A 14,551-nucleotide genomic window follows, 5' to 3' on the forward strand; every position below is an offset into this window, starting at 1 on the left:
TGAAAATTATAAGTTCTCAGAGATATCCCTCTGATATTTTCATAAAATGCACAGAAAACTTACCATTTATGGCCACTAAAAGAATTTGGACAATTTTTAAAATGGTTGTTCAGATACCGCTCATGTTTTTGCCTTTACTGCACAAGTGGTTACTTCCTTTCTTCAGGAGCCACCTCTATCAAAAAATAAAAAAAGAATAGAAGGAACAATAGGCACTTCTTACTCAACAGACTCCTTGTCTTCTCGTTACTTGCAGTGAACCAGTCTGGGAAATGGGGAATTAGTTCAGTGCAGCACAGGGAGCTTCGCCAATCCCCACAAAATGAAAACACGCGCGATCGTCCGGCTGAGGCTCAGGAGCCGCAAGTGGCTCTTGAATGTGTCTCCTGTGGCTCCTTGCAGCACGTGGTATTAACCCGCTGTGTGATTTAATTATTAACCAGTCTAAGTCATCAACTATTCAGGATGCTTTTACTATGTTATTAACCAATTGTAGAATACTTGCTCAGTCATTTGCTGTGAGAATAATATATATAAAATAGTAAATGAAATAATGAATTCACACGACTGTGGCTCTTTTAGGTGATGTTGATCACTAATTTGGCTCCTGGGCATCACTGGAATACACACATGTAGATGCACTAAAAGAGACAGGACCATTAGGAAATATCTGACATGAAGCCTGAAAAAGCACTTGGAGGGGTAGAGAGTTGCCCCTCTTCCTAACCTGCTGCCTTAACAGTTTTTTTTTTTAATTTGATCCATTAAAAATCCCATTGACCATAAAACTAAACATCACTTCAGATCCAGGATCTCAAATGTGCTGCTAAAAGAAATCTGGCCTACGAAGGATATAAGAGCTTGATTCAGGGGAAAGGAACATCAGTCCATCCCACAGAAGGCCTGCTCAAAGCCAAATGGAAGCCCTGATTAATACAGCCTGATTAATATGCACAGAAATGGAATGTGAAGTTTTTATTGCTGCTTCATACCCATATTAGAACGATCACAGCAAGTTAAAATCTTTACATCTTGAGTGTTCTATAAATTTTATAAAGTACAACTCAGGTGGTTATTAACAGTCAGGAACTGGAATTCCATTGCTTCGCCAAGCATAGCTTTTATAGCCTAAAAGAACACAGGAGATTTAATACTTGGAAAACCTATGGACCCCAAAGTCTGGCCAGCTTCATTGAAAAGTTTTAGCTGGGGCTCAACTCTAGACAAACTCATTTTTCAGTAGTGCAAAGGAATGGCTATTTATTTTGAGATGGAAACAGGCAGAAAACTTAGTGATTTTGTTTGAGTTGCAGCCCTGTGAACTGTAAATAATTTGACTAAAATAATTTGAATGTAAATGGCTGAATTTCACAGAACTCTGAATGTACATTTCAGAGTATTATATTTAACTATTATATACTGTATATAGGCCAATTCTAAATATTATCTGGTTTCCTTCTTATATGTCACATTCATCAACATATTAGGATCATATTGTAAAATCCCCACACAGGTTTTGCCTTCAGGAAAAACTGCATTTTAAAAATATTTCCTTGGCAACTTATATTTATAACCAAGTATAGAGATGTGAGTATGAGACTGTCAAATTAAAATTCATTCTTAAGAAAAATGTCCTTATGTATGTTAATAGCAACACCGTAAAGTATTACAAAGAAAAATAAAATCTAATTGCCTTTACCATTTATGGAGGGCTTTTTTTTTTTTTTGGCATGTCATTCATTTTTGAGAATAAAAATAAGATCATTAGTTTCTTTCTTGGTTTCTATGCATAAACTGCAGTATTAACATACCTCCCAGTATTTCATGTGGCTAAAGCAGGACACAGCACCACTCATGTTTGGCCTGTCTGCCCCTCTATAGATGGAGATGGAGAAGCTGATGGGCCAGACTTGAGTGGCACTGTGACCCCGTGCGCCAGGTTGCAGTGCCACTCAGTTTGGGGACCTTCTCAAATGGAGGGCCTGGGGCAAACAAATGGCTCCTTCCCCTAGGCAGACTTGAATGTGGGAAATTTTCACTTCAACGGGCACAGGGGGTTCTGGGGCTGACCATGGGACAGTGCCATGAAAACTAGGACTGTTGGGAGATCTGATGTTAGGGGTTCAAACCTGTATCTAATTAATTTTTCCCTAAAATGTTTTCTATTCAGAGCTTTTACCAAAAAAAAAAAAAAAAGAGCAAATATATTTTATCCCATATTACCTGACTCTAATCTCCATTTTCCTCCTGTTCCAGAGCCACATCGCTCAGGTCCTGTGTGCTACCAATTCTCCTCTTTAATGCTCCCCTGGTCTGCTCCACACCAGTCCATCTTTTTTTAACAATCCCTCCTGTCCCCGGCACAGCCTCCCTTTCTTCCTCATATCCTTTATCAAAACTCCCTTGTTAGCTTTCCATCAGTATCATCTATTCAGGTACCACATGGTCTTGAACCCCATCATTGTTTAACAACCTAAAGAGCACTGAACAAAGCCATAGAAATGACCTGAGTTCTGTGAATACTGATGCCCTCCCCAAGAGCAGTTTTGCTTTTCTCTTTCTTTTATATGGTCTCTTCTCCTTCCCCTTCCTCTTGTCATCTCCCATTATATCATTTGTCTACTGGAGGCTTGAAGCTCCTTGGGGCAGGGACCTTCTCTTTTATGTGTCTGTGAAGGGTCACATATGCCTATGCCATTATACATGCAACACCACTCTCTTGAAATTTTAAGGCTTAAATCAACATTAAGTTAACTAAGGGCTTGTCTACACAGTACAGCAATGAGCACTAGAGGGGTTGAATTCTAAAGCACACTGCTGTGTTGCATATTAATTAGCCCTTGTAGACCCTTCCAGTGTGTGCTAAAAATTACCTAATGCGCATTAACTTAGTACCGTTGAGAAACGGTATGCATCCAAAGAAGTGAGGTTTTTACCCATGAAAACTTATGCCCAAATAAATCTGTTAGTCTTTAAGGTGCCACCAGACTCCTTGTTGTTTTTGTAGATACAGACTAACACGGCTACCCCCTGATACTTGATACCGTTGAGAAAGTTAGCATTTATCTAACAATCTGATCTCACTGAGACAGTACTACACTAATGCACACTGGGGAGCTTTTAGTGCACACCAACATGGACTACACAGACCGGCTAGCATGCCAAAATGTTTGGTACATGAGAATTTAATCCCTCTAGTGCACTTAGCTACACCTTGCAGACAAGCCCTAAGAAGCAACTGTTTACTTTGCAACTGTTACAGTACATCTAAATTACCAGCAGGAGAATACTGTGGGGGCTGGACAGAGACCCAAGAGGTTCCTAAACTGGGATTTGTCTTAAGCATTAGCACTTCGTCTCCCATATACTTAAGGTTAAATAGCTATTTATACCGATAGTGTTACTTTCTATATAACCAACAAGTGGCTAGAGGAGCAAAGCATATCTTGGTGGATTTTTACTGCCATGATAACAGATAACCCCATCTACATTCTGATCTTACATGGGAGCACAGTGCTGTACCATATTTAGAAGGGGAACATGGTACTGTGTGATCACCTATTTCCCTCCTTTCTTCTCAGGCAACATGACTATAAGTGCATCTCTGCGCCTCCTGTCCCACTTTGAGCATTGGCACAATGTCCATCTTTTTTCTGATGGTAGCCAGCTCTCCCACACACCTTGCAACAAGAGAGAAAACAGATGTGCTGCTGGCTATAAATAAGATATAGAAAAATATCAGCTTTTCTCTTACTCTTCCCTGTTTTGACAGAACCCAATTCACTGCCACATGAATGCAGACAATGACAGATCTTGTTCTGAGAGACCTGATGCTGTTACATTAGTTCTAGCACAGACATCAAACCAATTATGTTTTTATCTAAGAAATGAAAATGACCAAGGAGGGGGAGAGTGTCAACAGATGTTAGAGAAATTCATCATCTATGATACAATATGATGTTTGTGTTACTCCCTTGAATATTTCATTCCTCAGTGCTGGGAGCCTGCATTTCAAAAAACCATGTCCTGCTAGAGCAAGAAATCACTAACGAGTTCTACTTTATTTTTTTTTCATTTTCTTATATTTTCTTTTCCCTTGTTCTTGATTACAAAAGACAACTGCATGAAAGCAACATCTTGGTTTCCTAGGAGTTCATTTGCTCCTGCTGCTATTCTTCAGCTGAAGTCATAATCTTCTGTTTGTGACATTTCATTTGGTTACTTTGCTATTGATTATAATTTCAGAGGCATATACAAGGGGATTATGAATTCAGAGGTGGAATATGCAACAGTAGTGGAAGTATTCTTTAGAAACCCTAATCCTGTTTTTTTATTCAGATGTCCTGAGGAGAGAATTGCATAAAAATACACAAAAGATATAGAAGAATGATTTTTTTCCTCAGAGCTCTGCTGTGATGAGTTAATTCTTCACTCCCCTTCACCTCTCCTCTACACACACACATTATTAAAACTGTTCACTTTGAAAAATATTTGCACTTCCTCAGTGGTCTCAGAACAAGAATAGAAAGCACAGGAGATATTACACACTATATCTGTGCAGCATTCTTGAGAGCTGGCTGAAAAGCACACCTGAGCCCTATGTGGAGTCATCTAATCCTGTTGGACACTGGTTTAGCAGGAGGCCAAGGAAGTTTTAGAAGTCAGCATGAGTGGTTAAATTAAATCAAATAGACACATTAAACATTCCTCCTCTTATTTCATAGGCAACCATTAGTCCACTGGAGAATGCCATTGAGACAATGTCCATGACAAATGAGAAAATTTTGATGATGATTAACCAGTACCAGAGTGATGAAAATCTTCCCATTAACCCTCTCTCCATGCTTCTGAATGGAATTGTTGATCCAGCCGTCATGGGAGGCTTTGCTAAATATGAAAAGGTAATGATTTTAATAGCTTTAAGATCATTTTCACAGATTTTTCTATTCTCAGTAATGATAGCTCTGTTTCTGCTTGCTTAGTGATTGTCAAAAGCTGTGGTGGGAGATAGTAGGATGGGGACAAAGAAAGGATGAACCTCATTAATTTGAAGATCTTCAGAATCTGGTCACGTCTGACTTAGTCTCCTTTAAAAGTTGACTCTAACATGGATGTAGGACTGATGCTTAAAATTAATTGCAGGCATGGGGGTTTCCATGTAAGTGTGATATGGGAGGATATGATTACACATGTTCTAATGAAATAGACTTCCATGTCTCAACTGGTTTGGTCTGGGGTAAATCATCGCAAGTTCTTCTTCTAGCAGTCTAGCAGACTCAGAGTTAGTAAATCTCTTACCTTGTTAACTACTTTTTCCAGTAACTGCAGCCTTTTACAAGGCAGTTTTTGTTGTAAAGAAATGTATTTTGTTAGAACAACAGGGTACATGGAGACGCAGCCCCTTAAGGAACTCAGTTATTGAAGACAATAATTCCAAGACAACCTCATAACAAAAATTTTGGAAGGGATATTAAATCTCACGCATCAAGGCTTAAGACAATCTCTATTAGAGATAACAATGAGACTTAATTATCACATATCTGTGGTGCTCTTGCACCTTCATGTGAACATCTAGTGCTGGCTTCTATCAGGCCATCTAGTCCAGTATCCGGTCTCTATCTTCATATATTCCCAAGCAATCCAAACCTCTCTGTCCAAACCTATACATGTCCTGGAAGGTCTCTAAATCATTTAAAAAAGGCATTCATTGGCATTATATTCACCAGACCTGCAGTGAGGCAATCTGTCATAACACTGCTGCTTGTTTACTTACTACCTTTACTTTGGGCTCAGAAAGAGGCAATCTGTCATAACACTGCTGCTTGTTTACTTACTACCTTTACTTTGGGCTCAGAAAGAGGTGCTGTGATACATGAAGGGGTGGGAGTAGTTCCCTTTGAACAGACCAAGAGGGATTTTACAGCTAACTGGCTGGCTGGGTGTCCATCAAAGGGAGCTACTCCTCCCTTCCCCCCCATGTATCACAGGTGCCGTGAGTAATGGCTAAAGTTATTAATTGCATCTGTGTCCTATAGCGGCAGGTGGAAAAGTTTAACTCTTATCTAACTGATCATCCAGGAGGTGCAATTATGTTAGCTAAACAACAAAAAAGGGCACCATTCATTGATGGATAAATTATGGCACTCCAACTACGTGGTACCCCTAACTGAAGTAAGTGTTAGTTAAACTTGAAAACAAGAGGTTGGCTTTTCAAGATGGTGGTCCTGAGCTCAAATGCGTTAAATGGACACTGAAAATATTTGAAGAAATAAAAATGCCCTTTGATCCTCAATTGGTTTACTAATAAAGCATCACCACAAGCGGCTGCTCTAGAGGAAAGCAGATGTCTTATCATTCGATTAGAGATAGAGTTCTATAGTGATCAGTGACTCACGCTGGAGAAAGCATTGATTCCTTTTCGTGTTAAGGACTGAATGATTTACATGCCCCTTGCAGGCTTTCTTCACCGATGAGTATGCCAAAGACCATCCAGAGGATCAAGAGAAGCTGAACCGACTCAAAGACCTGATTGCTTGGCAGGTAATGCCATACTGGCAGCAATTTTCTGAGGTTTACCTGGTTATTCCTTTTTTCCATTTATCAGTTTTCTTTCCATTGGGAGAGTGTAATGTGACTTAAATGGGTCTATCATTTTTATTTGTATGTTTCCCTCTCCTGCTTTTTTAAAAGGAAAAAAATCAACTTTATAGCTAGAAACTAACAGATTGGCTTGGTGCTACATTACCAAAGATTTTTACAATGGATTCCTACTAAAACAGTGTTTCTCAAACTGGGGTTACCGCTTGAGTAGGTTTGCTGCTGCAGGCCAATGGGGGCTGCTGGAAGCAGCGGCCAGTAAGTCCCTCAGCCCACGCCGCTTCCAGCAGCTCCCATTGGCCTGGAGCAGTGAACCGCGGCCAGTGGGAGCTGCGATCTGCCGGACCTTGTTGTCAGGGCAGGTAAACAAACCAGCCCGGCCCGCCAAGGGCTTTCCCTACACAAGCAGCAACCCCACTTCGAGAAACACTGTACTAAAATGTTCCCTTTACCCTGTGATAAATCTCCTGTCCTGGGGACATATGGTATTGCAGAGAGGAGGTATGAGAGGTTTTAATTTGAACCTATTCAGGCAAAAATGCTCTCTCAAACACAAAAGGAGGCTTACACCACTTGGCAAATGTTAACATATATAACTGGAAATCTGCTTTACTGACAAACTTACTGAGATGCTGGATCAAATTACACAGCCAAGAGTTGTTATCTTCTGAAATGGAGTGATGCAGATAAAACTTTGTAGGGGATCTAGAGATAGTTATTTAAAAAATAAAGAAGAGGCTGTCATTTTTGTGAGGTTTGATCCATTCCAAATTGAATACATTTCCTCCTGCAGAGTACTTTTTTATTTTGAGGAGGGACTGGTTAGCAGTGTCTGGAGAGGGGTGGGTGAAACACCACCAGACTCGGAGAAATCACCTGACAACCTCCATACAGGTTGAGGGCAAAGCTTTAACAATAGGCCACAGAGCTACCCCCTCTAGCATATCTCTGGAATTGTTTGCATAAAATTCTCACAAAAGGAGCTACCCTTATTGCTACTGGGTAAGATCTTAAACTCTAGCAGACGTCCCTGGAGACAAAACTGAAAGTGTAAGAAGACCATAAGGGGCTTCACAAGTTGATTGGAGAAGGGGAACCTATAAATGTTAGAAAACAGTTCACCTTCATTTTTAGCTTTCCTCACTCATTTTAAACATTCATTGTTTGTCATATTTTTTTTGGAGTCAAAAACTTCAATGGAATTTTGTGTTGCTTAGGGGCCTGGCAGTATATGCCCCATATCATGTGCATGATTGCTGCTGCACATCCTTATGCAACACTCAGCTCCACAAACAGCATAGAAGAGTGGTAGTCAATACTTTATAAGGTTGATCTCTCTAGAGAAAAGACAGAATATTCTACCTGCGCCAGCTACATTCCAGCTATTTCTTTCTTATTTTTAAAGTGTGCTTTGATAAGCTACCCAACCTGCGGCTTCCCCTTGTTCTCAAAGAATAAAACACATCTACTGTAGACGGTGTCACAAAAGCAACATCAGTTTTGATGAGATTCAAGGGAAAATAGTTCTCTTTATTGTCCTAAACTATTTGGTGCTACAAAGAGGAGGAAAAAAAAAACCCATGACTTCAGGAAATATCAGAGCTATTTTTATGATCTTGTCAAAACAGTTAATGCTGCTACAAAACTGTATCTGGGACACAGAGTGACTGTGGGATAGAAAAGCTTCATTTTAAATTTCTCTGCCAATCTATAACCACCGTTATTTGTGAACACCTCCCCTCCCTGCTCTGAAATGTAAACAACATGAATGAAAGAGAAATATAATATATTTGCTATGAACAGAATAGGCATAAAAATCATTACATTAAGTTCATGCGCAATATTAAAATATGCTAGTTATTAAATGTCTCAAATCCTACCACTAGGTTCCTTTTTTCCCCTAACGTGGATGGCTGGGAAATATTATTCGTTAGACAGGAATCCTCTCACCAGTAATGTGTGACTCTAGATTTCTTTTGATATGTCCTGTATATCCCTCTTTCTACTATAGAGCCTGCCATATATTTCCCATCACTGTATTATCAGAACAGCTCACACGTGTTCGTGAAATGTGGTTCATAACACCCCTGTGAGGAAGGGAAGCATTACCTCCATTGGATAGATAAGGAGGCAGCAAGCCTTGACTATCAGTTCCTGTCTTTAACCACAAATGAAGCTTCCAAATAAGTTTCCTCCACTGCATCTTGTTGAATTTTAATTGCTCTGGTTTTCGGGCTTGCCATAACTGATGGTCACCAAATTTCACAGATTTGTCTTCTGGATACCCCACACCATCTGCACAGTGTTCTTCTCCCGTATTGACAGTCTGAAACACTTAATGGATGCCCCAGATTGCACTACAAAATTGCAGCTTTTGTGGTTTGTCTTTATTTAATACAATGCCCTTAGGCCCCAGATCTGTGATTCGGATACTTCCCTGTTATTCCCCCAGGACAGGATCAGCAGATTGTCCATAACAGAGGTACTTCTAAGGGGCAGGCTGAGAATGAACTTCCATAAAATATGAGATCAATAAGGATATGTTTATATATATTAATGCTATTTACAGAGTCATAACACAATACATGAAACCTAAAAATGTAAGTGGATAATGCAAAAAAACAATGCATTACTTAGAACTAGCTATAAGGTTTTTGCCGCATTACCAATAGATTATTTGCAATAGGATAGTTAAAAGTATAGTGAATAAATCTCACAAATAGCCTTCTTAAAGTACTCAGGAGCAAGTAGGTGCCCTCTCAGTTGGGGAGAAGAGTGGGTTAGTTTCACTGCATGGCTATACTTGTTTACTATTGTTTATATATAGGGCCCTACCAAATTCATGGTCCATTTTGGTCAATTTCATGGTCATAGGATTTTTTAAATCATAAATTTCATGATTTCAGCTATTTAAATCTGAAATTTCACGGTGTTGTAATTGTAGGGGTCCTGGCCCAAAAGGGAGTTGTGCGGAGGTCACAAGGTTATTGTAGGGCAGGTTGCGGTAGTGCTACCTTTACTTCTGCACTGCCGCTGGCACTGGCACTGCCTTCAGAGCTGAGCAGCTGGAGAAGGGCAGGTGCTGGCCGGAAACCCAGCTGTGAAGGCAGAACTGTCCCCAGCAGCAGCACAGAAGTAAGGACAACATGGTATGGTATTGCCACCCTTACTTCTGCACTGCTGCTGGCAGGGTGCTTCTTTCAGAACTGGGCGCCTGGCAAAGAGCTGCCACTCTCCAGCCACCCAGCTCTGAAGGCAGCACAGAAGTAAGGGTAGCAATACTGCAATCCCCTTAAAATAACCCTGCGACCTCTCCTGCAACTCCCTTTTTGGTCAGGATCTCTAATTTGATAAATGCTGATCTCCCCCATGAAATCTGTATAGTATAGGGTAAAAGCACAGAAAAGACCAGATTTCACCGTGGGAGAGACCAGATTTCATAGTCCATGACACGTTTTTCATGGTTGTGAATTTGGTAGGGCCCTATTTATACAGTACCCAAAAGTGTGCCAGGCACTTTACAAAACAGCTAGAGATGAGAGATACAGTCCCTACTCTGGAGATCATATAGTCTAGTGTAAGAATGTAACAAAGAAAGTGGGGAGGCAGAGGAGAAGGATCACAGTAATAAGATGATGTTTGCTTCATTCTGAGCACATTTAGGTAGTATATTTAGTATTTATTTTCTGGTAAAGTAACTTGCTATGTGTTGCGACACATAATTTAAGGGATTTCATGTGGGATTTAAATGAAGAGAGGATGTTGTCTTGGTGAACTGGGATGGAGAGGCCTGTTTATCTCTGAGAGAATGGCTGCCTGCATCTCTCTTCTTCTAACTGAACAGATAGACTTAAGATCCCCTGGCTTAAATCACTGGCAGTCCCAAAGACACAGAATGATGGGTTTCCAAGAAAAGTTAGGATTTGGAAGCTTGGCGTGTGACAGCCATTTAGATCAAATGGATCAACCTTTCTGTCTACACTCAGTCATCAAGAAATGGCAAGTGCCTTTGTTAGTAGACGGATTAGTATTTGAGATAACCAAATCTCCCTTTGACAAGTCCCATGAGTGCACAGAATTGAACTCTCAATGCTGTTTCTGTGAGCAGAGCCAGGGATTTTCTCCGATTCTTTCACAGGGTATATCCAAATCTCAGAATATGGAGGAAAAACAAAAACAAAAACCTCCATCATCATGAAGTAGCCCACTCAGACAGCCTGCTCCAACAGTTTACCCAGCAAGCTGGCTTTTCAGAAGCCCTCTCCAATTTGCAGCAAGCTTCCTACCTGCTTCTCCCAGTTCCTGGGGCTGACAAATCTATTCCAGTTGACAAATCTATTACAAGTCTCAGTAATGGTTTTCCAGTTGACTTGGCAGATTCTGTAAATGGAGGGAGGGGGCTTGGCAGATCCAGTTTAATATTCTTGCTTTTTATTTTATCCAAGATACCTTTCCTTGGGGCTGGAATTAAGATTCATGAAAAAAGGGTTTCTGATAACCTTCGTCCTTTCCACGACCGTATGGAGGAGTGTTTCAAGCACTTAAAGATCAAAGTAGAAAAACAATATGGAGTCAGAGAATTGGTAAGGCTCTCTATTTATTTCTCTCCTCTCTGCTTCACTTGCCCTTTATTTAGTGTATGCCCTGTACTTTTCCTGTAATCAAAAGTGCCTCCTGCATATTTGTTACTTAGAGTGGTCCTGTGATGTGAAGGCACCATGACCTGAATCTTACAGTCAGAGTAGTTTATTAGTTCCCTGATGCACCAAACATCCCCCTTTCTGAGATTTGGAATCCTTCCCTATCTCTGTTAAACTTGCATTTCTTTTTCATATTATAAAGAAACAAGCCCTCTGACAACATGCCATGACACATTTTTTTCTCTTTGGAATATTTTTTAGTAGCTCTGATCCACACTTGTCCATAGATAGCTCCCTGCCCTTGTCTGATTCCAACCATGTGACTCTACTTCTATTCCCAGATAACTCTGGGAGCAAAACAAGTCTAAATATCTGAACATTAGTTCAGTTGTTTGTTGGTGTTAGAAAGTAGAGCCCTGTCATTTGGGGATTGAAATTGTGCTGCTCCTGCTATATATTCATTTTTTATTTTTTACATGTTGATTCAATTGTTATACTGAAAAAAAAAAACTTCTCCCCTACAGCCTGGGCATCATCCTATGGTATATTCCTGAATAATGCCAATTCCAGCCATTTATGACAATATCTTTCCTATAATTCAGTCAACTGGAGGCAGACTCAATGTGGAAAGAGATGTAACCCAATGTTCACAATCTAGCCAAATGTTGAAACCTTCAACAGCCATTTAGATCAACTTTTGTAAAAGTAAAGAGTAACCTATGTATGATTTTTATTTGACAAGAGCAAGAATAGAATGTACTGCTTTTGTGACTAACCCCCTCTTCTTCTCCACACTAAGATTTCCTTTCCAAGCCTTTCATAGTTTGACAGAATCCCCGTGGCCTACACCAGTGATCAGCAACATTTGGCACACGGCTCACCAGGGTAAGCACCTGGCAGGCTGGTCCAGTTTGTTTACATGCCACGTCCGCAGGTTCGGCCGATCGCGGTTCCCACTGGCTGCGGTTCGCCGCTCCAGGCCAATGGGGCAGCGGGAAGCAGCGGCCAGCACATCCCTTGGCCTGCGCCGTTTCCCGCAGCCACCATTGGCTTGGAGTGGCGAACCACGGCCAGTGGAAGCCGCGATCAGCCGAACCTGAGGACGCGGCAGGTAAACAAACCAGCCCGGCCTGCCAGGGTACTTACCCTGGCGTGCCATGTGCCAAAGGTTGCCAATCCCTGGCCTACACAGTATACAGTTATGACAGTTTTCGGGATGCCCAGCATGGAGAGTCAATTGTTTCCCCCTGCCTCCAGTGAGAGAGATACTTGCTTGTGCTTAACTGGGTGTCCACTCCCCTGCCCCTCCATTCTGTTAGCCACCCTAACAATCTCCTGTGGGCTATGCCAGCTTTATTTTGCCTTGCAGGTTAACAATAGGTGCACCCCTTTCCCTGAGCCCCTTTGAAACATCTCTCTGTAACATTCAGCCCCTTATCCACTGAATACTCACAGTGATACCAGGTATATGGTCTGCAATGGAACAATAGACACACCAACTTGAACATATCAATCCAGGGTCAACTCCTTCAATAATACCATAGCACTGAGATATGTTTACCGTGAAAACAATCATAAATTCAGTATCAAGATTTAAGAAATAGTGAGTAATAATAATGGAGACAGAAAGGTTACATAGAAAACAAAATCACAACACGCTTTCTAGAGACTAAATTTTCAGTCTAAGTTCAGCTCAACCGAAATGTCCTTCTGCAGCATTTCCAACCAAGGCTGGTTGGGATCCCATTTTCATGAATGTAAATGCATTGACCATTTACTTCCTAGGTGCAGGATCAAGGGATGTCTTTTTGCCTTCCTCTTAAATTCCCCAGAGATAGGACAACCATTCTTCTTGTCTCTGTTGACTTGTCTCATAGAGCTTCCATTTTGTGGGCTTACAATGCTTCATTTACAAATGAACCGAGATAGGTGAAAATACATAGTGTGTCAACCCTGCCTTGATGCAGACTTTTGGGAACATATTTTCATTATACATATATGAAATAGCTCTTTAAATGCAAATCTCCCCCTTACTCATTCTGGGCTGCCTTCCAGAGCTGAGGTTCAGCATGTTTCAAAATTATGTAATGTGCTGTTACAAAATACAGTTCTATTCAAAGATACGCTATGCAGCAAAGCACATTATTTTATCACTGCTCAAGAAGTTTCTCATAAATTAATAAAGTTGGTGGATAACAGTATTTCATCCATTTTATCACATACAGAAAAGCCAGTTAGTTCGAAATGGAGCGCCATTTCAGTGTTGTTATCCCTAATTCTCTTTCAGGCTGCTGGTGCAAGCTTTTTCTATTTAAAAGGTGGCTGCACCCATTGTGTGTTATCACAGCACTCTGGGAGCTCACAGGATGAGAGGCAATTCTCACTGCACATAAACTGTGAAAAGTGTTTGAAAATAAACTTGGGAACTATAAATGGATTTTCTGGTCCTCTTGCTGGAGGAAACTGTCTTAGTGAAAAGCGATAGCATCAGAAACCAACAGTTGGGGAGTCTAGCATATGAGATTATACACCAATTTCCAAATGGATTGAACATTATCTGAACAATCAGAAGAACTTTATTATGTAATTAGCAAACATGGTGGGTCCTCAGATTTATTTTTAAAGTTATTATTGTGTTATTAAAGCAGGATGGAAAGTAGTTCACAATAGATATGTGTTGGGAAATGCTTCTCAACCTGTGACATTACAATGATGAACTAAAATGGGGAATGTTCACACTTACAAAACTCACTCGAGGCAATATTTCAGCTGAGAAAGAGGAGGGCACATCTGAACACACAGTTTCATTGTGGATCCTTGGATCCAACCCTCAAGAATGGGAGCAGACTCTGCTGTTTAGACTTATGTTGGGAATTGGCCAAGAAACATTGACCTTGCTGCTGCTACTACCAGCATGAGGATCCAGAAAGAAGGAAGTCAAAGTCACTGCCATGGAAATAATCCCCAAATGAGCTGAGAGCTTGCTGCAGCCCGAGCACAAAGAAGAATGAGTGGCCAATAGCCAGTTCAATTTCCCCATTGCATTGACCAATCTTGGCTAATAAGAGAGACTTGGAGTCATGTCCCCCTTCTCATCTCAGGCCATGTCATTTGCATGATTTAAAGGAATGGAAATAGATGGAGCACCCAGCATGACCATAGCAAATCAAGGTGACCAGATCTGATCTCACTGGCAAGCCTGTCATGCTGCACCTGTTTTCAACCTGCAGGTTACAAGGAGGAGAGGAATCTGAGCCAGTCAACATGAAAATATCAAGGGGGCGGGGGCGTGGGAAAGAGAAGCTTAAACGTAG

General features: G+C 40.9%; 1 protein-coding gene across 1 annotated transcript in view; it reads left to right on the top strand.

Annotated features, from left to right (window-relative positions):
- Nucleotides 1-14,551, top strand: part of DOCK2 (dedicator of cytokinesis 2) — a 494,284-nt gene that overhangs the window by 467,372 nt on the left and 12,361 nt on the right. Inside the window, exons 45-47 of the mRNA XM_034779264.1 lie at nt 4,725-4,901; nt 6,457-6,540; nt 11,043-11,180. Of these exons, the coding sequence (XP_034635155.1) occupies nt 4,725-4,901; nt 6,457-6,540; nt 11,043-11,180 (399 nt within the window). The remainder of the gene's footprint in view (nt 1-4,724; nt 4,902-6,456; nt 6,541-11,042; nt 11,181-14,551) is intronic.

This window comes from Trachemys scripta, chromosome 8 (assembly GCF_013100865.1).
Source record: "Trachemys scripta elegans isolate TJP31775 chromosome 8, CAS_Tse_1.0, whole genome shotgun sequence".
In the NCBI taxonomy this organism is placed as follows: domain Eukaryota; kingdom Metazoa; phylum Chordata; order Testudines; family Emydidae; genus Trachemys; species Trachemys scripta.